This window comes from Heteronotia binoei, chromosome 4, assembly GCF_032191835.1.
Source record: "Heteronotia binoei isolate CCM8104 ecotype False Entrance Well chromosome 4, APGP_CSIRO_Hbin_v1, whole genome shotgun sequence".
In the NCBI taxonomy this organism is placed as follows: Eukaryota; Metazoa; Chordata; class Lepidosauria; order Squamata; family Gekkonidae; genus Heteronotia; species Heteronotia binoei.
This window is the reverse complement of record NC_083226.1, coordinates 117,537,332-117,563,020: the sequence shown is the minus strand read 5'-3', so window position 1 is coordinate 117,563,020 and position 25,689 is coordinate 117,537,332. Positions and strand designations below refer to the sequence as shown.

General features: G+C 41.6%; 2 protein-coding genes across 8 annotated transcripts in view; one reads left to right on the top strand and one right to left on the bottom strand.

Annotated features, from left to right (window-relative positions):
- CAST (calpastatin) overlaps positions 1-25,689 on the top strand; it is a 92,891-nt gene that overhangs the window by 65,292 nt on the left and 1,910 nt on the right. For all 7 annotated transcript variants that reach the window (XM_060235658.1, XM_060235656.1, XM_060235659.1 and 4 more), the window contains 17 exons: positions 1,781-1,882; positions 3,059-3,142; positions 4,666-4,713; positions 5,471-5,575; positions 5,773-5,874; positions 6,268-6,366; positions 8,948-9,049; positions 10,265-10,348; positions 14,825-14,872; positions 15,349-15,432; positions 16,835-16,933; positions 18,020-18,121; positions 20,599-20,691; positions 21,367-21,420; positions 22,036-22,125; positions 24,083-24,157; positions 25,205-25,265. In XM_060235658.1, coding sequence (XP_060091641.1) covers positions 1,781-1,882; positions 3,059-3,142; positions 4,666-4,713; positions 5,471-5,575; positions 5,773-5,874; positions 6,268-6,366; positions 8,948-9,049; positions 10,265-10,348; positions 14,825-14,872; positions 15,349-15,432; positions 16,835-16,933; positions 18,020-18,121; positions 20,599-20,691; positions 21,367-21,420; positions 22,036-22,125; positions 24,083-24,157; positions 25,205-25,255 — 1,422 coding nt within the window. In that variant the 3' untranslated portion in view covers positions 25,256-25,265. The remainder of the gene's footprint in view (positions 1-1,780; positions 1,883-3,058; positions 3,143-4,665; positions 4,714-5,470; positions 5,576-5,772; positions 5,875-6,267; positions 6,367-8,947; positions 9,050-10,264; positions 10,349-14,824; positions 14,873-15,348; positions 15,433-16,834; positions 16,934-18,019; positions 18,122-20,598; positions 20,692-21,366; positions 21,421-22,035; positions 22,126-24,082; positions 24,158-25,204; positions 25,266-25,689) is intronic.
- ERAP1 (endoplasmic reticulum aminopeptidase 1) overlaps positions 25,115-25,689 on the bottom strand; it is a 43,034-nt gene continuing 42,459 nt past the window's right edge. The window contains exon 20 of the mRNA XM_060235655.1: positions 25,115-25,232. The gene's annotated coding sequence lies outside the window, so the exon portion shown is untranslated. The remainder of the gene's footprint in view (positions 25,233-25,689) is intronic.

Genomic DNA, 25,689 nt, shown 5'->3' with positions numbered 1-25,689 from the left:
ATTTTATTGTTTTATCATATGTTGTACTCTGCCCTGAGCCCTACGAGTAATGGGCGGAGTAGAAATATACTAAATTGTACAGAGAAGAAGCCATATGAATTAGTCAAAAACATGTGAAATCTGTTGGGTTAAGCTATTCATGCTGCAAGAGAATGTGTACTCACATCTCATTTATCTCCTTCAGTTCCCTCTTTGTCAAATTGCCAATGCGGCGGCAAAAGCGTGTGTGCACATAGCATGCAGATTCTTGTGACCTGGATATAGGGCTGGCCTTTCCACTAGGGCACCTTTGCCTAGGGCACCAGGCTGGGGGGCGCCAAATTGGGTGCTCCCCCCCCCTCCCGGTGCCCTAGGCAAATGCCCACAGCAGCTGCCTGGTTTTGCTTCACCTTCCTTCCAATTGGAAGGGAAGCAGAGTGAAGCCAGCAGTTGTGTGCCAGCTCGCTGGCTTCGCTTTGCCTCCCTTCCTATTGGAAGGAAGGCTGGATATTTTTGGTTTGCCAGCTTCTGCTTGGGAAATTCCTGGTGATTTGGGGGTAGAGCCTGTAGGGCAGGATTTGGGAAGGGGAAGGACTTCAGCTGCATCTACTGCCACAGAGTCCACCTTCCAAAGCTTCCATTTTCTCCAGGGGGGACTGATATCTATAGTCTGTCTGGAGATCAGTTGCAATTCCGGGAAATCTGCTGCCCTCTCCCCTGGATGTTGACAAGCTAATGATTATAGATTAAAAGTTGTATTCTCTGAATTAGCTAGTCATAGTAAAATAACTTCATTTGGCTTCAATAATAACTTCAATTATCCAGTGCAGGTTACAAGTTTTAACAAGTTTCAAGTTCTGTTACAACCTTTAAAAAATACTGTGCTCATACATGTTTTAAAACCTAAACTGTGCACTCTGTGTATAGCCTCATAAGCAAGTGCAATTTCTAAAAATCCAGATTGATTTATTTCCCCAAGAGCTTTTGAATGTGGAATATGATTTCATTTCCTTGTTATTTGAAAGATGTCCCCCCCCCCCTTTTCTCTATTTGGAAAACATGTCCGCGCTTGCCTTAATTGTGAATGGCTTGGGTGTTAGCATGGACTCTGTATTTCCTTTGTACTGGTGTTTGTGTTTGTTATGAGCTAGTCCATCTTGTTGCTGCCTGATATATTTAGATGAGCTGTATGATAGATTAACCTGTTATACAAGTGTGAAAGAATATTTGGTAAAAGATGTCCATCTCTGTTGTTACCAGAATACAGAAAGTACTGAGACAATTCATGAAAAGTTCTCTCCCCCCCTCCCAAATTAAATTAATGCAAGGGTGCAGCTCACATTTAGATGTAGCTTCAGGGATTGTGTCTGGCGCAGATCCCTTGGGGTTTTTTTTTTTTTGGGGGGGGGGGGGGTTGAGCTTTTAGGCTACAGGCAACAAATAAAGAAGAGGCCAGAGTTTCAGACGCAGGGTGGCTTTAATTTTACTAAAATAACCTAGCCTTACCAGTGGGATTCAGCAGACAGTCTAACTAAAAGTGAGGCTTAATACTGCTTTTACGTGAATTGTTATGGCATGCTGCCTAATAGGAAAATAATAATTAGTCACCCTCTCTACATAGTAACATTTCTTTTGAGCTGCCTTTCCTGGATTATAGCGTGTAGTTTAGGTGCTTGTTTTGTTTAAGAAAATTAAATGGTGCTCTTAGGACCACAGCCTCAGTTCTAAAAATACACTGTGAGAGATGCAGACATTCTGTTATTTCTGAAATACATGATGTTATTATACTTTTTAAATGCAGGAGGAAATCAGCGGTAGTGCCCTGGATGCTCTTGTAGATACACTTGGCATGCCAGAACCAGAGCCTGAAGTAGACCTCAGTTCCATCGTGGAAGTTGAAGAGGTATTGATTCACTGTAAATACAAGTAAAAAAATGCCTGTAGTCCATAGTGCATGGTAAAGTCTGTGGAAATAGTTAATGGTGTGTGTATATATGTATTTACTGAAACATAGTGTAACATCTTTGCAGTGATAAGGTATATGTGTGCACATACAGAACTTCGGGATTATCCTTACAAAAAGAAATCACATCATAAGAATTGTCAACAGACCACTTAATTAATTTATTTAATGTGTTCTATAAATAACTGGTTGATAGTGGTAATAGTAGAAGCACTGATACTATAGCCACATGGATATGTACAGCCGAAGGGTACCATAAGTGTGATTTAGCCAATCCTGAGTACTTTTAACTGCCTGTGTTTCAGGTGATAGAATTTTAGCATGTGTCTAACTCTTTTGGAATCAGTGGTAGTTAGAAATGTGTCTGCCCAATTGATTACAATGGAAGAGTTTTGTATATGCTTTAAGTATTGTAATTGAAAGCCATGAAACTTAAAAGTACTTAACTCTGGCTAGATTACATCCTTAGTGTGCATAATAAAAACTAAATTAAAATATTCAGAACATTCTGTAAAGAAATACTCTATTTTCAAAATTAGCCCAGTGCATTGAGATTTGTCAGTTTTTTGAAAGGTATCTTTCCTTTATCATTCCTTCAGTAATGGTTATTCTTTTCAGATAATTTGGTTCCCTATTAAATAGGCTGTTATACAAAGGCTGAAATGCATTAGGCCATTTCTGAGAATAAAAGCATTCCTTTTATAGTTGTATAAAGAACTCTTGTTTTTATTGTCAGCTGGTGCAGCTATTACTTCTGTAATATGTATCTGGTTTAGTTTATAAAAAAGAAAATGACAAAAGATTTTACAATTATGCATTTTATGGAGAATGTTAATAGAACTGAGCAAGGAACTCCACAACATACTGTGATTGTCTTTAGAAAAACCTATTGCCCATCAGTTTTTATAATCTCAATGGCTGTTACGATAACTAAAAAATGGAAGCACCATAGTTTTAGCAAGTATGCATATGATTATGAAATGCTAGGAACAGCCCAAGGGTTATTCCTAACATTTAGTTGGTTAGTGCGGAGACAGAATACTAGACTGGGTGGATCTTGGTATGCTCCAGCATGGTAAATCCCATGTTAATATGTTGTGATGGCTTTTTATTCAGCCAAAAGCCAAAGAAAAGAAAGAAAAGAAGCCTGGTGAACGAGATGATGCCATTCCTCCAGAATACAGGTTAAAACCAGCTATGGTAATTTTTTATCTTAAGTTTTCATTACATATGCTATGAATTCTGCTTTTCTTCCTGAGTATAAGTCAAATGAAAGGAAATGAAATTGGTTGGACGCAATTAATGCTTGCTTAATGTAAGAGCCACATAGAATAGATGTCAGAAGTTTGAGAGCACAAGACATGAACAAATATTACACACATGTCTTTATTAAAAGTCTTTATTAAAACTCTTTGCACAGAAAGATAAAATACATATGTAAGCACTTTACAACACAACCATGCTAGAAAGATTTTTTTTTAAAGGTTGTGTTGTAAAGACCAGCATAGGGAATTATTTTTTGCAACAAAGGAAGAAGGAAACACACATGTAACATATAAATCACTGATCACTGTTTGCATCGTTATACATATCTCTTTACACCAAGGCTAGTAAATAATAATAATAATAATACAGCTCCTACAAGAGCTATGAAACTAAGGGGGAATCCTTTACCATCTTCTTTTATTCCGTCCCTCCTTCCAGTATCTCCCTTGGCTCTTGCACTCTCTTTCCCCACTCTATGTGCCTGGGAGTCCTCTGTGGTGGTGGAGAAGAGCTTACAAGCCTTCCTATTTCCCCATCCTTCCCCGCTTCACACATGGCAGAAATAGTTGCCTACCTCAGTCAGCGCTCTGAGGCTGACTGAGGTACTGATGCTAAGCATGCTTGCTTGAGACTGCTGCATTAAGTTCTTCCTTGATCTCTGGAACCCACACAATATATGTGAAAGAGCTGCACATGGCTGTTGAGCTGCAGTTTGGCCTGGACATAGTTTGGGGAGGGGGATGCATGGAAAAGAGATGTGCCTGTTGCAAGTTCCCACTTGGGTCTGGCACTATATAACCCAGCCAAGGTTTTCTGGGAAGAGACTACCAGGGGAAGGGAAGATGGAAGACACGGTAGATAAACGGAAGCTGGCTGGTGGATAGGAAAGAGAAAAGGACACAGGGAGAAAGGGGAGAGTATATGGGGGCTTTCAGTAAAAAGCAAGAGGAAATAGTAGGATAGGGGAAATGAGGTGCCCCCTGCAAGCCCCCCCCCCCCCGCTTGTTCCTGTCTAATATGTAGTTTGGGCTTCAGAAATTTGTTGGGCAGAATCTGCTTCTGAAACCTAGTCTGACACTGAAGCTTTCTGTTTAGCATCAGATCATTTCAATATTAGAAAGATGCACAGTTGAGACTTCGTTGTCTTTCAACACTTTTTTTAAAAGGCAAGAAATGTGACACACATACAATAAATACAATTTTAGCCTAATTCCAGTGGCATTTCAAAGATAATTTATTCCTTGGATTAACTGTGGGGAAGATTTACAATGCATTCCTTCTAAGTCTGTTGAAGTCAGTGAGTGTAATAAAAATGGATCTAACCATGTTTAAGATTGCGCTACCATGGTTGTTTTTTATTTTATTAAATCTTATACATAATAAACTTAAACACTGACAAAGTTTCATAAAATTGCTGTTGTCAATTATGCAATTTATTCCTTTTTAAAATTATTTAGGATAAAGATGGGAAGCCCTTGTTGCCAAAACCTGAAGAAAAACCTAAGGTCAATACTTATTTGATTTTAATTCCTTAATATGTGAAATGTTGAAGTTGTGAAGTTGAATCAAGCGGTGAAATTAAATTTTACAAATTCTTTTGTATTTTTGTGGTTAAGTGTAGTTAAAGGAACATAGATACAGAAGCAAATTTTTAGATAAGATTAGTTAATCCCCTTTTGGTTTAGACTTCTCCTACAGACCAAAATCTAAGCCCAGAGGTGCACTCTCTAATGTTATGTAGGGTAGCCTTTTTGCTATGCTAGCAGTGCACACCTTTTTACATTTGGTCTTTGTTTCAAATGTTACAAAATTCCTGTTATTTTATGGGATCACCGCAGAGCATACTTTAATTTTCTTGTCTGCACAGAATATTTCAAAATATAGCCAAGCTTTTTCCTTGGGGGTTGATTTTCACAGATGTGGAGTAGCTGCCTGATGGCTGGTGCAGTCAGTTTGTCCAGTGCTAATCCCTTCTCTGGTTGTTCTAAATCCCTAGAGAGAAGGGAACCAGAAGTTCCCTAAAAAGATGGTGCAGCCCAGGGTGACAGCACAGAGTTACTATTTGGTGTTGTGTATGCATTCCCCAATGGAGTACTGAGAAATACAGACCTGATGCTTAGCATTGCAAGTAAAGATCCAACTGTATTACACCTAGGTGCTTTGCTCCAAGTTTCTTTTGTAGATTCCTTAACCAATGCTAATTAATAAATTACTCATATTATATTTTTAAGTAGCAATTTATCAAAAAAATTTTGTTCACAGCCTGTTAGTGAATCTGATCTAGCTGATGAATTTTCCAAAGATTTTGTCTGTCCTGCTCCTCCTGCAGAAAAAACAAAACCATCCAAACCTACTAATGTGACTGAGGTGAGCTTTTGCTGATTTTTTTGTTTGTTTTGTTCAGAAAGGGGCAATTAAAATCCAGGATATTTCATTATATTGTATGTGCATCATAAATTAAGGAGGGGCTTATGTGGCAGCACAGTGGGAGTAGAGACTTGAAGGTTAATGCTCATAGTATTAATATGTACTGACATCAAAACTTACTAGTTGTTTCATTTCAGAAATCTGCAGCTGCTGAACCCCAAAAAGTGCCTAAAGAAAAAGTGGATGATTCTACTGCTGTTCCTCCAGTGCAATCTTCTGCTGCATCAGTAGTTTCTACAGTGAGTAATCTCTTAAAGATTAGAAATTGATGCAGATGTGGGAGCAGGATGGGGCAGCACCACCAGCAGCACATGTGTTTGTGTACTATTAAAACTGAAAGTATACCTCAAACTGAATACAGTAGTGCTTAGAAATGGAAAATAGAACTAATTCTAACATAACAAGATATGCTTAAAATATTAAGATAGCATGTTCAAGAGATTGCGCATGTAATATAAAATAGAAGATGGGGGACCCATGTAGCTCATTGGAAGAAGGATGGTTTAAAATGGTAATAATTACAGATAATTTTAATATCTAGAATTCTAATCATGATCTGTCAGGTTCATAAAGACATATGCTGAATAACAATAAACCTGGTTACAAAAACGCGCTTTATCTTATTTCTGAAGCCTTCATCAGCTGAACCAAAAAAACCTCCTACAGAAGAGGTGATATCCACAACTTGTGTTTCTTCTGTTCAGTCTTCAGCTCCATTGGCAACTTCTCCAGTGAGTAATCAATTAAGAGAGTTAACATTGATGGGCCAAAGGACTGTTTTAAGAATAGGAATGAATCATCTCAATCTCAATTCATCTGACGGTTCTTCTCCCTAAGAAGAGTAGATTGTAGATTTTCTGTGCCTCTGCACATTTACAGCCCAATCCAGACATACATGGCAGGCAGCCGCTGAGGCATGGGCAGATCTATGGCGCTGCTCGTTGGCTTCCAAAGGGGAGACGGTACGCCACACTGGGAGAGGGAAGAGGGGCCTGACGAGCGAGAGAGAACCCGTCGCCATGGTTATTCCGCCCAGGCACAGACCATTGGCCCTCTGCCGAGGCGGGGGTGGGGGAGGCGCAGGCTCGCATGGGACCACGGGATTGGCCAGCCCGTTGCACGTGACCGGGCAAGGGAGCGGAAAGACCGCACCTGAGAGGCCGTCAATCCCCCCATTCCCTCCCACTGTCAGAAACCCTGCCAACGGCAGGCTGGCAGTCGGGCATGCGCAGACAAGGAGGAAGTGCCAAGTACAGGAGTTCCCTGTCCTAGACAGCGGCTGGAATGTGTGTCTGGGAGCGGCCAGACCAAGTCCAAAAGACACCACCACCCAGAGCCCCCCCCCTGGTGTTGCCCTGCTGCCGCCCCCCGCTATGTGCAAGGAACACCTCCCCTGGGGGCCGCAGATCTCAGAGTGTGAGCCACTGGTCATGCATCCATTTCAGCAACTCCCCTACCCTAAGTGCCCAGCACACAGCAGCCCTGTGCAGTCAGGTAGGCCATCAGCCCAGGCAGGCTGAGGGGCGGCATCCCCCCCTCCCCTGTCCAGCCACGTGGGGGTCAGCATGGCGGCTCATAGCCCATTCCCCGCCCCCAAGAACCAAGTCTGCCCACCCTCCCAGGCGCTCCCTCGGAGAGGCCACTGACAGAGGGGGGGTTGCCCTGGGAACACACAGCATATGCCAAGCAGGAGAGACAACAGAAGGCACAGCTCAGATTTTATTTTTCTGGAACAGAGTTCAGCAGTTTCTCTGGTGCGTGCTGGGCAGTCTTGCTGTGGGCGGAGCTCCACTCCAAGCGGCAGGCAGAAGCAGCTGAGGGAGTGGGGGGGGGCGGAGGTGGAACGGCACATGTGGAAGCCTCTGTGTTGGAGTCCCACCTGCAAAACAGAGAAAGAGATCAAGAGCACCTGCAGGGGTGGCAGCTGGAAGAGCAGGCTGCGGTGCAGCCGGGCGCTCTCTTAAAGGGACAGTCTCTGACCCACCTCCCCTCAATGGGGCAGCTGCCACGCACACATGCCCCGTGCCCCTCCAGGGGTTGGGAACGTGGCAGAGGGAAGACTAAGGGAAGGGAGTAGGCGGCAGCACAAGGAAGTGAGGTAAGCAGATGCCCCCTGCCGGAGCCCACTGCCTGGTTCAAGTGCCAGAGATGCTTGCACACCGAGCGGTTGAGAGCGAGGGGAGGGGAAGGGACAATGGAACTTACCCAGCCATGGGCGACAGTCCTCTCATGCAGAGCCTCCGGGAGCCCGGAACCTGTGGAGCCTTGGAAACAAGAGCAATTAGCACCAGGGGAGTCGCTTCTCCCTCCCCCTCGCAAGTCACATACTATCAAAGCAACCACGAGGTACAAAACCTGTCGCCAATGTGCCTGCCTGTCCCTCACTCTAAGTCTGTATGGCCGAGCTCACCGGCAGAGTTTCCCGCCATGCCCGCCTCTCCCTAACAACTCAGTTGTGCGAGGCCATAGCAGAAGTATTTCTAGGACAGGGGAGACCGTGATTGGGTGCTAGGAAGGGGGCTCGTCATCCCAAGGCGCAGGGGATTGGCGAGGCAATCACGGCGCTCCTTAAGGGGTTTCCGAGCTTCCGCAGAGGCGACCTTTGTTTTTGGTTTCAACGAGTGCCTATGGGGCATGCTGCCATTTTTGCAGGCGTAAAGTTACGCCTCTCGGGGGTGTGTGTCATGGGCCAAGCTGCTCAGGAAGCTGCCTAATCCTGACCATGCCCCCAACTCCACCCCTTCCTCTGCCTGAACGCCGCGCTTTGCCTCACTTCTGCCCACGCTCGGGCGCAGTCCTCAGGTGCCACTGCCCTCAGATGGAGCGATGCTCGGGCGGCCCCCCGCCCACGGAACTCTCCTTTGCTGTGGCAGTGCCGGTCGAATGTTGGCATAAGCCCTTCCTGTGCCCATGTAGCAGCTTGTCTGCTCCTAAAAGATTTTCCGCGCCCCCCCCCCTTCTGGATTGCGCTCTCTGTGTTGGATGTATTTAATTTTTGTTGCTACAGTCCTCTGGATGTATTTCCCCCCCTGATGAAGCTCAACTGAAACGTAATGGAAACTGTGTGAAAATATACAGTTTGTTTTTAATGGGCTAGGGTGAGAAAAGTTGCATTTATTTCATCTGTTTCACAGATCACAGCATCTCTAGACTACTTATCTTTATAACTCGTTATAGGGTATTCTAGTTAAATTCCATTTTTTATATATCAAAATATTAATGTATCATCTGGTTTGAGGTTAATTGTTTATGAATTTGCCTTCCAGTGTGATCTAATAACACTGATCTGGTATAAAATAATGTTATTTGTAGAGTGCACGTGTACCTGATGATGTGTTGGAAGCCTTATCTGGAAGTCTAGGGGGGAAAGAGCCTGATCTAGAAGAAAAAAAGCCAGCTGTGGATAAAGTGAAGGTAATATCACTTGGCCTTGTGTGCATTATTATTTTCCGTCTATCACTCTTGGGCTTCACTTCATCACTGTTTTAGTTAATAAAAAGTGCAATCCTAAACCGGCCTACTCAGTATCAATCCAGGAATTTGTGACTTGCCTTCCCTTTGTATTGGGAATCTCAGTGGGAACAATGGTTCTGGGATAGAATTCCTCGCTTGCTTATAAAACAGTGCACCAGAGGAAGGGAGTAAATTGAATGGAAACAAGATAGCTTTTCTTTCTGTTCTTGGGAAATAAGTTTATTTGTTGTAACACAAAAACAAGTAAATATAAACATTTTGAAAAATATGAACTGTCTTATTCAAGCTGCACATGCCAAGGAAGAAGAGGGACCCTTGCCAGTCAGACTTTAACAGTGTTGTTGGAAGCAGAAACAGCATCCTGGTTGCAAATCAGTAACATTTTATGCACTCCATTATCCAGACTATAGGAAGACTTAATAAAATCTGATCTCTGTGCAGGTCCTTACTTCTGTTAAAGGTCCTCTCATCCTCTAACAATTCTCATATTTAACTGACCACCTCCAACTGTCAGATCTTAATTTAAACCACACCCACAGCTCCCTTTGGTTGTTGAAACCCTGCTCTCATCGGCTCCTCTGTTGTGGGTGGCTTTTTCCTCCTCCATCTGTCACAGGGGGTGTTTCCATGGCAATAGATCAAGATTGGTAGCTGTGTTAGTCTTTCTGTAGTAGTAGCAGGGCTTTTTTTGAGCAGGAATGCACAGGAACACAATGGTTGGCATTGGGGGTGTGGCCTAATATGCAAAGGAGTTCCGGCTGGGCTTTTTCTACAGAATAGCCCAGTGTTAAACAATGTTTGTGTCAGGGGGTGTGGCCTAATATGCAAATGAGTTCCTGTTAGGCTTTTTCTACAAAAAAGTCCTGAGTAGTAGAAAATAGCGAGAATCCAGTAGCACCTTAAAAGACTAAAAAACCAACAACATTATGGCAGGATGTGAGCTTTTGTGAGCTCACTTCTCCAGTTCAAGAAATATGTCTGCTGTTCAAGCTGTTAGTATTTTCTAAAAGTAACATAAACTGTGCTTGGTTTTACTTAATAAGAAATTCAGTGCTATCAGATGAAAAGGAAATGACTCAATCTTTTGTATGCTTGGCTACTGTATTATAAATACACTATTCTGAATCCATATAACTGTTCCCTTTTGCTCTTTAGGAAAAAGCAAAGCAAAAAGAGCATGACAAACTTGGGGAAGATGAAGAAACCATCCCCCCTGATTATAGATTCATTGAAGCAAAGGTAAATTGGTTCTGGAATGTGCTGTGGCCAGTGTGTGTGTGTTTAAATGTATTATCTCAATGTTGATGAGCCTCCCTGTGAATTCTGGTTGTTGATCAGGTAGAAGTATTTGGCTTCTTTATTGTATTAAGATCTCTGTACACTTCGGACATCAAATAGAATTTACTGTGGATTTAGTATGTGTTAATCTAGCATTTATTTAAGCAAATAACTGGCTTGTGTTTTTCTTCTGTCTTGATGGGAGGAGGACACTCTGATACACTTGGGTTCCTCTTCCCACAATCCCTGGAGGCAGGAAATAGATTGCACTTCCCATCTGGGCGGGGGGTAGGAGCCCACCTCACCCTCAGTCTTTTTCCTGCCTCTGCCTGCGGGAGCAATGTATTTAGAGAGCTCCTGAGATTTTCTTTTAAGCAGCCCCTTTGGTTGCACTTTGTTTTTCTCATTCCATGTGAGTGTCTTTTCCTTTGTTTAAAGAAGAAACAAATGTTTGTTCTGGCGTATTCCTGAGATTGTTTTCCTTTTGCCTGCTGCTTCAGTCATGGGAACATCTGCAGCTGGGGTCTCCAACCATGGGACCTCCTTTGAGGGAAATTTGGGGGAGGTGATCCCCAGGCAGTGGAGTAGGAAGTCCCTACTTGCCTAGGCATCTTGCTGCAGCAGAGCTCCTGGAGAAAACCATGGGTCGCGAATTTCCTGGCTTGGATCATGAAGAAGCAGGGTATTTTTTGGCGTCAAGGCTGCACCCTCTACTGATCAGCCAGGATCAGCCCACCAGGCCTTCTCAATGCAGGAGACAATAGTGCCCCACCAGGGGGGAAGCCATGAGTGGGGAGACCCCATTGTTGTCCCACCAGGATTCCAGGACTAGCTAGAACAATTTGTCTGCAGTCAGTTAGAGAAGAAAAAAACAAAGCTTTGTAGCAGGAGACAGGGTAGACAGAGGACGGTCAGCCAAAAGCAGGCCATGAGCTCCTACCTGACCTCTGGTCTCCCCCAGCAACCAGCCTATGGCTGGCTGGGGCTAATTAGCAGGGATAAGGTCCTCCCTTAATCCAGTTACAAGCACCAAAGAAATGTAGCAGTAAAGACCACTTTAATATGCAATTGGTTGGTTCAGTGACATACCAGGCCAGAGGCAGGATCAGGAAAAACAGGGTTTTTTTATTGAAGTACATGCATGCATGGGTTTCAGACCTGTGGCTCATGTCAAAATATAAGTCTGAACAACGCTTCAAGGAAGGACATAAGGTTTTATACTAGCAAATACTATATACTATATTTGCTACAAAGGACGTAAGGTTTTATACTAGCAAATTCATTACATCAACAGGATCATCACACGGGAAACACTTCAATTCTTAGACTAGGCAGGATTGGTGCATTTCAGGTACTTTCCATACATGGCATACAGCAAAGTTTCATCATATTTTCCGGTGAAATAAACAGCATCTTTGGGGACGTCTCCAGGAGCGTCTCCCGGAGAAAGCTCCTGGGTTGCCATACTTCATATCGTTACCACAAGCAAGCATAGACTACAAGCATAGACCACAAGCAAGCGCTCATGTTGCAAGATCAGTATGTTTAGACCCAGCTGTGCACTATGCATCTAAGCTTCCCACATCCTGTCATGGATCACATCCTTTAGTTAGGTACAGAGAGATTTCACATTGAAGCATAAACATTTTGTATTTTAAAACTTTTTCTTTTAGCTAAGCTCTTCTCTACCCCCCCCCCCTTTGGGCCTTATCAGTTTAATTCCAATCCTTTATTAATCAATAGCCAATTTTTATTTTCAATCCTAATTAACACCTGCCACATTCCCCCCTTTCAGGGTAGCCTGATTTATCACGGCGTAGCCTGATCCTTCAAATATTTCAAACAGTTAGATAGCATTACTTCATACACAGGGTCAACTATCACCTTCTCATGTGAGAAGTTCAAACTCTTGAAACTCCTTTTCAAGACATGCACACATCCAGGGAGGCATTAGACACATCCACAAAACACAATGCAAATCAAGATCAAAATAATGAACACTATAAATCCTTCTCGCAACCAGCTGAGATTCGGAAGCCAGCTGGTTAACCATTTGAACAAGTCTCCACCTGAATCAAAGACTTTATCATTGCTTTTTGCTCTTTTTACCAGGCCTCTCAAGGTCTTTACACCTGTGAGGATCTGGCCTGACTCATTAACGTAAAAGCAACAGTCTTCTTCAAGGTAGGCATAGGTTCCACCCTGTTCTGAGAGCAATTGATCCAGGACCCTTCAATTTTGAAGCACAACATTGGATATGCTGTCAACTTCTTTTTGCAAGCTAAAGAGAGATGATTCAGTGCTTTCTAATCCTTCCTGCAGAATTTTGGATAAATTTCTTGTATAAATTTGCAAATCATGGACACGATACCCAGGGATCAATGATCTAAGGAGATCCAAGAATGCGGTTCCACTATAAAACCTTTGGCTAACTCCCTCACCCAGCTTGAAGTCTGTGCCTGTTGCCCGGCGAACCCGAGGTCTGCGGGGAATTCCAAGGTTCAGTACTTCGTGCACGGATCTTAGGGAGAACTGGTAGCAGAGACTTGAGCATGTACGTGTTGATCCGTGATTGAATTCTTTGTACTGTGGGTCCAGTTAAAGCAGCATTGAGAGAAGACTGATAAAGGGTGAAACCAACGAAACCGTAGGCAATACAGGAAATACGGTCTTTTGAACTCTTTGTGTAAAGTTGTGCAGAATGATGCCCTTGTCTCCGCCCAGATTCTGAACTGCAAGAAGCGGCTGAAGGCAGTGCCTCTGATGCAAGCCAAAATGCCCTCAAAACAAGGTTGGGGAATTGACAGGAGGGCACCTGGCTTAAAAAGAATCTTTTAATCTATGTATACAGGATACACGTCCAGAAATTGTTGCTTAAAACTACCAGGGACACTAATTAAGAAAAAACAATTAGAATGTATTCCAGAAAAATATAGGCACACACACAAGAAAATAAACTCATAAAACATACATACAGTCCTAAGAAAAATAGAGAGAGATTCAGAGACAACACAAGGATGGACAAACAGGGTGATAATTACCGATCATAGTCTCAAGGAAGGCTCCAATGGCGACGAACAAGGACTAGGGGGAGGGGACCCTCAACTGATCAGGAATCGGGGATGTATCTAAACAGCGGAACTGGGGTACTGCTAGATGCACACCTGTGGGGAGCTGGGTCACAGGTTATAAGGACTACCTTGAGCCCTTAGGGGATGTGAGGTACAGGGGCGGGTGACAGTGGTCACCTGGTACATGACCTCAGATAAAGGGGAGGCTCTGCAGTGACCATAAGGGCTGGACTTCTGCAGTAGCCAATAGCCAGTTAATTGGCGGTCCCTGATTGGATGCTCATAGCTAGCCAATGAGCAGACTTGACCTTAGTTACCTGATTGGACTTCCAGGTAACAATGGGCCAAGGTGGAGGCTCCAAGATGACCATTAAGGGAAAGAATGGGAAAAATTGTTAAGGTGAGGGGGGTACTTAAGTCTATCAAACTTATCTAAAAAGGGGACAATAGATGGCCAAATTGCTACCTAGGTAACACTCGGTCTATACAAAGGAACTTGGCTCTGGGTGAAGATGTTCTTCCTCCTCTTCGATCTTCTATTGGCACCAGTCTTTGTCTTGAGTTCCGTTGGACAACGGCTTAGGCGGTCTGGCAGGATCCACGCCGAAGATAAGCTTGATGGCTCTTATGTATAGGTGACATCTGTTGAGTACGTGAGCCTCCCGCTTTGCTGTGATGGATTCTGGCACTGCAGGAAGACAGCTGCTGGTGGTGTTAGTCTCCCAAGATGGATTCTATGGTTGAGGCTGGAAACCGCTTGCCTGGACCGTTCCTGGTGGTGCATCTTCTTCCGCTTCCAAGGCCAAGATGGGGATCGCACGGAGCGACTGGAAACCATCTGTTCTCCTGGTTAGCAATCCTCCAGAGACATGGAGTGCTGCTGCAATGTTGTGGCTGTTAGTACTCATAAGTCCCTTCCAGTTTGGTAGACAAAACCCACATTCTCCTGGTAGGTGTGTCTGAGTTGAGTCTTCAGGCACCCTGGCAACCAAGAGGGTGACTACGACGTTCTGGAATTAGGGGTATTTTTCTCACACTGACACGTGACTTTAGAAAAGAGTCTGGGGGAGCATCTTGTGGATGTTCATTCTATTATTTTGCTGTATGGACTTATTATAAACTGTGCACTAAATGTTTGTTTACACACTTTTTGTGTGAGAGTGATAATTCAACCAGTGAGGTTTTGAAGGATATATTGTACAGAATTACATCTGGCTTGAAGGGTTATGTAATGTCCTATTACGCTTGTGAATTCTGTGATTAGTGGAAGTCAACTGTCTGAATTTGCCACCGAACAATTTTTAATGAAATGTAATAATAAGTGACAATAACACATTTATACTGCAATTATTTTTTTTCCCCACAGGATAAAGATGGGAAGCCTCTTTTACCAAAACCTGAAGAAGAATCTCAAGTAAGTAGAAAAACATGCTAGACACTTTTTTAAAATACTTTTTTTTTTTTACTGATGGTTTTTTCCAAATAAAGAAAGAGAGAAATGTGTTCACTGAGTATCTAGTAATTTATTCTAACCAAGGATTAGGTCAAACTGGATTTTCACATTTTATGTACTTGATGAAATCTTTTTAAAACTCTTCCCTTTGAGGGAACACCTTTGGTAAATTCTCTAAATCTTCTGTTGATACAGGGAGAATGTGAGAGAGAATCCAAGATGGTAGCATTTTTACTGGCTTCTCTTATGGGACAGTTTGGCACCTTTGCTAGAAAATAAGCAGAGACAAATGGGAGTTTTGTTTCACACCAGTCTTCATTTGTTTCTCCCATTTTAACACTGAAAAATGTGAACATCAAATATTGGTTTTAGTTGCCAGTTATTTTTAAAGGATGAGAAGAGACTAGTATTATGCTTTTATTTCTTTTGATTTCTAGCCCATCAGTGAAAGTGAGCTTCTTGATGCCTTGTCAGAAGATTTTTCTTGTTCTTCAGCACCAGCATCAAAGGCTGAACCTCAAGTAAGTTTGTGGGAAAATATGAATTTATTTGGGCTTTATGTCCAGTGACACAGTATAATACCTATTGGCTATTGTTAGTAGTATATAATGATCTGAGATTCTGGTTCACTGACATTTAATTATACTGTTGGAAACTATAAATGATGGAGCTTGCATTTATCATCTAAACCAAATGTTTTAGTGGGTACTGTTAAACTAGACATGACATTTCGAATCATTGGATGGTCATTTGCTATATATGTCCTCAATAACAAAAATAAGATCTAGATTTCACATCAATATATCTGTTATAACAAAAATCAGTTGTAGGCAGAGTTCCCTCTAAGCTGAGTTAGCGTGAGCTAGCTCACAGATTTTTAGCCTCCAGCTCACACATTTTTTTAGCTGAGGAAAAATAGCCCTGGAGCATACTAATTGATGCAGTAGCTCACAACTTTAATGCCAGTAGCTCACAACTTTAATACCAGCAGCTCACAAAGTAGAATTTTTGCTCACAAGACTCTGCAGCTTAGAGGGGACATTGGTTGTAGTGTGTTAAATTGTGGTGTCAGCAGTGGAAATGCATTATCTACTTTTTAAAAAGATAGGAATGATAGGAGGTGCCCATTTTCAGTGGTCCTAATTGGGGTCTGCCACTTAGGACCACTGAAAGATGGAAGGGGCTGAGAGATGGAAATGCAGCTTGACTGCCTGGAAATTTTCCTGCCTGCTGTAACAAACAGAAATACTCACTAGCCTTTCTTCTGCCACTTTCTTCCCCTATCTGTGCAATCAGTGTAATTCCTGCTTGGAATTATATATAGAAAAGGGGGGGGGGATCAAGCAGATTGTAGCTTGGCAAGAACCAGCGGCATCCTCTTTTCCCCTGCAGTCCAGGGAGATTCAGATTTTAGCTGCTGGCAGTGCTGTTCCCTGCCCATCCATAGTTTGGTGCCAGATCAGTCTTGAAAGGAAGAGGAGCACTTGTGGGCTATTGGATCAACTGTTGAACATATGAACATATGAAGCTGCCTTATACTGAATCAGACCCTTGGTCCATCAAAGTCGGTATTGTCTTCTCAGACTGGCAGCGGCTCTCCAGGGTCTAAAGCTGACGTTTTTCACACTTATTTGCCTGGACCCTTTTTTGGAGATGCCAGGGATTGAACCAGGAACCTTCTGCTTACCAAGCAGATGCTCTACCACTGAGCCACCATCCCTCCCCTGTTTAGATTAGTAAAGAAAAATTGCAGAAGATGCAGACATATGGCAATCTTTGACTAGCTCAAATTGATATAGCATTGGCCTGGAATAAGTGGTCTCTGGTGCCTGTGTGATTTTTCGATCATCTGTCTTTCTCTGTCCTATTATTTGTGACCTTAAGTTTTAACATAGCCTTGTGAACACATTATTTTTATTGCAGAAACCTACCACTGTTAGCAAGCCCCCTTCTGAAGAAATTGTTTCTTCTGCTTCAGCTTCTTCAGTTCATTCATCAGCTCCATCACCAGTAGCTGTCCCGGTAAGCAGAATGTGTAATCACTTCACTCCCTGTGACTAAAACCTGTGACTTGCAGAATTCGTCCCCCTGTCCTTAAAATCCTTTTTTAATTCACTTGCTGCTTTTAAAGACTGCTGATTATGATCTTTTAAGTGTGAATCTTCTGTAGGAAAAGATGTTAAGTATTTGTGTGTGTAACCATTGCATCAAAAAAGCAGAACCACAGTTTAAACAAACAGTACCAAAAAGATAAACTGTGTAGCACCATCCAAATTATTCAGTAACAAATCTATTAGCACAATTTCAGTTTGTAATAATATAATACAGAAAAATATATTATATACAGTGTCTTTCATATTCTCAGCAAAATAAATGCACTGATATTAATAATCTCAGTCCCAAAGACATCAACTAGAAAATTCCTTGCGAGTTTCTTGAGAGCCAATTTGGTGTAGTGGTTAAGTGTGCGGACTCTTATCTGGGAGAACCAGATTTGATCCCTCACTCCTCCACTTACGCCTGCTGGAATGGCCTTGGGTTAGTCATAGCTATTGCAGGGCAGCTGCTGTGAGAGCCTTCTCAGCCCCAACCACCTCACAGGGTGTCTGTTATGGGAGGAGAAGGTATAGGAGATTGTAAGCTGCTGAGTCTCTGATTCAGAGAGAAGGGCAGGGTATAAATCTGCAGTCTTCTTCTTTTCTTCTGTGCCAAAAAATGAAGCGAAAGGGAACCAGTTTTGGTGATGGATCTTCTTCAGCCCACAGCTTCATACATCCCTGGTGTGGTCTTCATATACCATTCCCAGATAACTTGTCAGTTGAAGCACCAGTCCTAATAAATTTCAAAGAAATTAATTCCAACACTCTCTTGCCGGTATTACTTCTCCTGATAAACCATAGAGTTATGGTTTATCATTGCTGGAAGATGTAGTCCCTTCAGAGCAGAATCCAGCTGCAGAAGTAATTGTGCTTCCTCTTGCTTCCTCCCCGATAGTTCACCTGGTTATCCATATTTTAGTAACTTCCAAACCATTGTTACTGCATCTAGTAACTGCTATAATCTTTAGTATGTATACACTATAGGAGATCATGTTTTTTTTCTCTGTAGAGTAGGAAAGAACTTGATGATGCTGCAGATCTTCTTGCAGACTCACTGGGGCAAAGAGAACCTGACCCAGATGAAAATAAACCAGTTGTGGATAAAGTAAAGGTGAGAAAAGAGCTTTTTTGTGCACTTTTGTCTTGTTAAGGGAAGGCCTGTTGCTTAGTGGAAGAACCTCTGCTTCGCATGCAGAAGGCCCAGGTTCAGTTGCCAGCATCTCTAGTTAAAAAGGACCAGCCAGTAGATGAGGCCCTAGAGTGCTGCCAATCTGAGTAGACTTTGATGGACCAAAGGTATGATTCTATATAAGACAGCTTCATATGTGGCTGTGTGTAGGCATGGTGTTTCCCTGCACATTCCTATGTGGGCATAGAAAGCTGAAAGATCTGAGTGGGGGGAGGGTGAGGAAGCTTTCAAAAGAGATTTTTAGGCCACTGATCTGCCTGATTATCTGGTGCTTCTCAAAGACTTTGCTATCGTGACATACTCCCCCTCACCCTTACATCAGTTTTGAGAGTTAAATAATTTATCCTAAGTGTACATTGGTTATAGTCCCCTAAAATAGTTAGATTTGCAAAATATTTAACATCAGAATGTTTTTAATTGTAGAATCCCATTTCCTGAAAAAGGGCTAGCGGTTTAAATAATCTTTATTTTGCTGTGTAAATGTCTTTTTTAATGTGCCAAAGTATTATTTCATAATATTTTATGTATCTCTTATTGTGCAAACAAGTTAGCAACTTTGTGATGTTATACCCTCCTGATGATGCTGCAAGCCATCTCAGGCTATAGCATTCTTCCACCCATTTCCTAAACTAAAAAGAGGGAGGGGGGCTGAGAACATAACTGTGATAGACACATGCTTTAAAAAATATGCTTCTGTTTCTGTATATGTGGAATGTAGTCATAAGGCAGCAAAGCAGTATGGTGGGCAAATGAGTTGTTCTAATTTTAAGAGAACTGCTGAATCCAGTAACTTCTGCAGGCAGAACTGAAATTTTACAAAAGTGAATATTCTTTTGAATGTTCTCAAGTGCTCAAGAATCTGCTTACAGTGGAGAGGGGTCATTGTTTCCATTACTCTTAATAACACAACAAGTAATTGTGTTTAGCTTATATATGAAACACAAATTGTAATATGATTTCTGTTCCGACTTTTAAACATCCAGTTCAATCACTGGGTTTTTTTTTTAAAAAAAAAATGCTATAAGTATAGTAAGGGTGCACAGTTATTTTTAATTGGCATTTTTTAGTTCAGATCTATTGGATCAGGAAAAAAAATCAGTATTTCTGGAAAATCCAAGATCCCAATACTGGTGTGGTATTCAAATCCAGGATTTTTCAGAAATCCTGAAATTTTTCTGGGTCCAATAGACTTGAGAAGAAAAATACCAGTAAAAAAACCTGGTTTAAACTGTGCTGCAGGAGAACCTGGCCACAAGATCTGCATGACATGGAGAGGTCTCTCCTCCCAACACATAAGCCTGGCTGGGATGGCACAGTTTAACCCATGCTGCAGAAGCTGGTCCCAGGATCTGTGTGCAACAGGGAGGTCTCTCCCCATTGCGCACAGATCTTTGCTGGGATGGCTTCTACTATAGTGTTGTTTAAACTATGTTGCAGGAGAAGCTGGCTCCTGGATCTTCTGTGCCATGGCTAGCAGATTGCTGTCCTGCAGCACAGCAGCTTCTGGAGCTGGGTTCTCCTGCAGCTGGGTTTTAACCAGCCTGCACAAGAGGCATTCCCAACCTGAGCTTGCTGGAACAGGCTGCTCTCCCTGGCATGGCTGATCCTCAGGCTGTCTTCTGCTGACCCTTTAAACTTTAAAGGGACTGCAGTAGAGTCCCCACAAACAGCTCAGAGGCAGCAGCTGTTTTCAGATCTACCGGTAATCCCCAAATATATCCAGGATTTTCTTGGGAAGCTGAAGTAGACCCAAAAAATACCAATATAGTATATTTTCAGACCGAGTAGATCCTTGAGAACACATCCCTAAAATACAGTAATGATAAGGCTCATCTGGGAAAAACCAGTTGAATATCCCTGGGCCAAGGGAGGCCAGACTGAAAGCCACCCAGGACCGGGCCTTCTCTATTACTGCTCCATTACTGTGGAACCAACTCCCTGAGGAGGTGAGGGCCCTACGATGTTTAGAGGGATTCCGTAGGGCCTGTAAGACCCACCTTTTCAAGATGGCCTTCAACTAGCGAAAAACTGTGACAAATCTAGATATGCTGCTAGAAATGCTTTTATTCCTGAAATGTTTTTACTTCTGAAATTTATTGAAACCTGTTTTAACGCCATACTGTTATGTTAATTTTAATATTCTGTAATTGTTTTAACTATTTTATAAGTATAACTGATGTAATGTGTGTTTTATGTTGTGAGCCGCCCTGAGCCTGCCCCGGCGGGGAGGGCGGGATAGAAATAAAAAATTATTATTATTATTATTATTATACATATGGCACCAATAAAATCCATTTTGTACTTACATTACTGGGGAGGGACATTAAAGAGCACCGCCTAAAAACACTGTTTGCATTGACTGGTCTAGAAAATTATTAATTGTATTGTCACTTTAATAGGAAAAGGCCAAATCTGAACATAAAGACAAACTTGGGGAGAGAGATGATACAATCCCTCCTGATTATAGGCATCTTCTGGACTCAGATGAGAAGGTGAGCATATATTTTCTGAATCAAACTCATTGATATTAATAGAAGAAGAGATTGAATTTATATCCCACCCTTCACTTGGAGTCTCAGAGTGACTTACAATCTCCTTTCCCTTCCTCTCCCTTCAGCAGACATCCTGTGAGGTAGGTAGGGCTGAGAGAACTTGTTTGAGAACTGCTCTTGAGAGAACAGCTCTTTCAAGAACTGTGACTGACCCAGGATCATTCTGCAGGTGCATGTGGAGAAGTGGGGAATCAAACCCAGTTCTCCCAAATTAGAGTCCATACACTTCACCACTACACCAAACTAATAGAGTGTATATAGTGAGAGTTATGTATGGGCCCCTATAACATATTTGATGCCTTCCTTTTTGTTTGGAAAACACTACAGAAACCACAACAGTTATTTAGCCCTGGAGAGAAAATCTCTCATAGCTTCATTCACTTTTGGAAATTGTTTGATTTCATTTTTAACTAGCCGCTTTAAAGCAGTTTTTAAATTGGAGTTTTCAGGAGGTCAATAAATGGGCTTAGAGGTTGATGCTTAATAGCAACAAGTTTTACCATTGACTGACACATTAGGGTTTTATAGTGTAAGCAAGATATGGGAAGGTTTGAAAGAAAAGATGATAGATTTTTAACAGTGCACATCTACCTCTTCTCCTCTTTTATTGTTCAGGGCAAGCCTGCAAAGCCAACAGGCAAGGATGGTGAGAAACCCAAAGAAGATAAGGTAAAAAAAAATTGCTATACAGTGAATGCAGAGTTGAATTCCAGTTGTTCATGGGTCATGGCAGTGTAGAATATGAATGGGTTCACATCCAGTCCTTATGATTTCATCCTGTGCTTACCCCTGTTCTCCTTATCCGTTACCTCTGTGGGTGGTGGCAAATGCAAACCTATGTGCGGCTGCCTTATTGCAATCACATCACTGGCCCATCTGACAGTTGTAACTGTCAGCAGCTCTTCAGAGGTCCCATGCAGATAAATGTCTTCTCCAGCATCTGCTGCCTGACATCTTTGACTTGTAACTTCAAGAATGTGGGATCTTTTGTTTGCACGATTACTGAGTATTCCCCCTCCTCACTTATAGTAGGAGCTGCCTGATGAGCTTGCAAGAAGTTCTGTGACCATTTTATGTGCTTTGCATATTTCTAGGAATACATGAAGCTGCTGCCTATTAGACCCATTATTTCAGTGGCACTACTGTTGTCAATTTAAGTTCATACCATAAACCTGGTTTACAGCTGTTTTTAAACTGGAAAATAAGAAGTTACTTTTAAAACAGGATTTTTCTTTTTAACCTTAGGGGAATGTTTTGTTTTTAAATTTTTTCTTTTAATTGCAGAAGCCAGCTGATGACTCAGCAGCTATTGATGCACTTTCTGGAGATTTTGATAGTTGTGGGAAACCTGTATCTCAGCAACCACCAACGAAGGTAAGGATCTTTGCTTAAGATCTGAAACAATTATTTTATTTTAGTTAGAGTGCACAGGAAGGGTTTACATGCATTACTAGAACTGGAGGAGAACATGCTTTCTGCTTTTTTATTGTCATACTGCTTCAAGTAGAATTGGCTTGTACCACTTCATAGATACAGGATACACAAATGTTTTAGAGTAAAACATTTTTTAAAAATTAAGTCTATTTTTAACCAATATAAATTGGGTCACCATTATTAATTGTGTGTTGAGGAAGGATTTGAGTGTAAGCAGAGGAAGGATGCATAAAATGCACAATTTCTGGGTGGTGTTTCAGCTGTGAAGATTTGTGGAAATAGTTTGGATTTGGATCCCGTTTGTGCTAATGGAGGTACTTTTCTCGGATGTAAGACATCTTAATGTTAAGAGCCTCTCGTGCCCTATCATTTAAATGGTGGCAGACTGAAATAACTCTGCATAGAATTTCATTGTATTTGTAGGAAAATATTGTGCATTACAATGTGAACTACATAATGTGATTTCATTGTCTCCTGTTTGCTCTGTGGTCCTTTGTCAACTGTGTGTCAGATAGAACCCCATCAATACTAAGCTGGTGAAACTTCCACATTTCTATTGGCTTCATATAATTGCTTTAGGGCTCCATCTGCTGTTTCAGTCACCACAGCACTTCCTTCCCTGTTCAGGTTTTTTTTCCCCTAATTTATCTGCTTTTCTTCTTATGGATTTGGAGATTGACACTTTTTTCAATAAATCATGAAGGTGGGCTAAAGCATAACAGAATAAAGCATAACAGAATAAACGATATCTTTAAAGTGCTACTGGGCTTCTGTTCTGTTTGATACAATGTGGGGGGAGGTTTGGTCCATACATGTTTGTGTTTTGTGTGCTTTTTGGTTGGTAACAATTATATGTCAGCAATACCTATTTATTGGATATGATATCAGATGATTTTGTTTTACTTTGGGGGGGGGGGGTGTTCGTTGTGTGTAAATATAAAACAATTTAAAAATTAAAAATAGGTTAACACAGCTACCACACTGGAACTGTCTTGGTTTGGACAAAAATTATGCTAGCCCTCAGAGCAAGCTTGTTTTGGAAGGAGCTGTAGACCAGTGCTAGAGCATCTGCTTGGCATGCAGAAGGTTCTTACGTTCAGTCCCTGGCATCTCCAGTTAAAAGGGCAGGCAGTAGATGATGTGAAAGACCTCTAGCAAGACCTTGGAGATCTCTTGCAAATCTGAGTAGACAGTTTTGATTGGCAGCCTTTGCAAATTTTAGGTGGACTCAAATCAGCTACTTAGCAGTTAACGGAGGAGAATCATTAGAACCAGCAAAACGAACAAAATCAATGTGCAAACTTTCAGGTTCTCCAGAGCTTTATCAGTAGGATAGATGGGAAGGAAAAATTAAATGTTTCAGGCCATGTCTTGCCAGCACTGTTGTGAACTGGTAGTATTGCCAAGTTTGGCTGTCTGGAAAGAAGCAAAATAGAGGAATCCCTGAAAGCATACAAAAACTTGCTGTTGCTCAAGTCTTTCTGGTGCACAGATCTCTTAGAAGGTTGAAAGCAGTGGAAAAATAAGATGACCTGGTTGCCTCTTTGCCACACCTATGCATCCATTACAAAGTCTATGTGCTTGTCTATAGAAGTGAGTATTTACAAGATTGTAAATAAGTTCCTCATAAATGGAAAATATGTATGCATTTTTATGTTTACATGTTGAGCTGGTAGAAAATACTTTAGGAGATGGTTTATTTTTCTTTTGCTGCCTATAACTGTAGCTCATTATTTACACCAGCATTCCAAACTCCACTGGATCTTTCCCTTTTAGTGTGAACCTTGCGTAGATGATGATTTCCTGGATCAAAGTCACAATTTGTTTCCCAAAGTCTTTCAGCCTTTGATGTGTTTTAAATCATTTGAACAGAGATTTTTCTCTCTTGGTTATATAGGGTGAAAAAGCAAAAGATACTGCCTCATCTAAATTAGCTACAAAGGATGAAAAGAAACCTAAAGCTTCCAAAAAGGTTGGACATTTATCACTAGCAATGTCAAAATTCACACTGTATGTGTGCATCTTTTTCTGGTATCTCTTCACTTACTCCTTGTCAGAACTTATTCTGGCCTGTTATACATTACCTCTGTCACCACTAAAACAGGCAACATGAAGCTGTTGCTGTACACATTGTGAAGATTTGAGAACAGGGAAAGCAGTTAAGGAAGAGGAAGTGTGAGAATCAATTAATACAGGGGGGGGGGCAGTCTCTGACCCATCAGGTACAGGATATACACACATCATATTTTAAATCCTCCCCAAATATTGTGAGTGTACCAAGGGAGCATGTATCTGGGACCCAGAAACTGCAATACATTTAAGAGAGGTTTTGTGGTGTTTTTGGAAGGTGGCCAAGCCTGTGTGTGCAAACTTCCACTGTAGTATTTCAAACCCAGTATTTGTTAATTTCATTGTAGATAAAAAGCTGACCATCTTTGGGCAAGAAATTATAGCAGCACAGAATAATTTTTTAAAAAATGTGTACCCTACTAAAAGCTAAATCAGGATGGCTGTACTTGAAGATCTGATCTGTAGTCGAATGATCAAAGCAGTTCCATGACTGCTGCTTAATAGATGCAGTTTACTTAAGTAATGTACCTGAGGAAATGTCAGGTGATATGACAGCTCTGTCTTTAGGTATTTTACCTGTAAAGCAAGTCACCTTTTGTTTTGTAGTAACATGGTTACTATACAGGATTGGCCATAAAGGCCAAACTAGATGCTACAGGACAGATCTGTGATTGGCCCATCTAATGTACTTCCCTCTAGGCTAAGAGAAGCTGAGGGAAATTGGGAAATAGTCCCTGGGAAAGAGCAGAGTTAGTGTAAAAAGAAAAATATTGGGAGAATAGCATAATGTGCATATTAGCCCTAACTCAAATACTTTTAACTCCTTTCCATTGATAAACATACATATTTCAAATTCTGATTTACAGACTAATATTTTTTTTTTATTTCTGATATTTATCCAGTGTTCTTTGTTTGATTGAAGTTAATGGTGGGGGTTTTCCCTTTTAAGGCAAAGGAGCCGTCTTCCAGTGCAAAATCTGAAAAACAAAAAAAAAGTTAAACGTCACTGGGTAAGAGTTGTTAAGTTATCCTTGTACACATTTACTTTACATGAATGATCTTTAAAGGATTGATGTATCTTAACCCCCCTCACTTTTTAGGAGAGACAACTTTTCACAGCTGTGAGATGAATTTGCTATATCTGAATTGATGAGGCTGCTAGTGCTTAGCTGATGAGATCTTTCCACATATTAACATTTTTTTTTAAATGATGAGGAATCCTATATGTTGCCCTGCTGTTACCCTTTGCTTGGGCAGTTTTCAGCATTTTTAACTATGCAGGTATTTAAAGCACAAGCAAACATGTAGGGAAATACACTTTTCATACTGGAGATGCATATTCTTCTCACTGGCTTCCCAAGTTTTGCTGAAGGGAAAATTTACTTTGGCGGTATTGGATGAATGGAAATATAGCAAGTCAAGGGCCTTCACAAG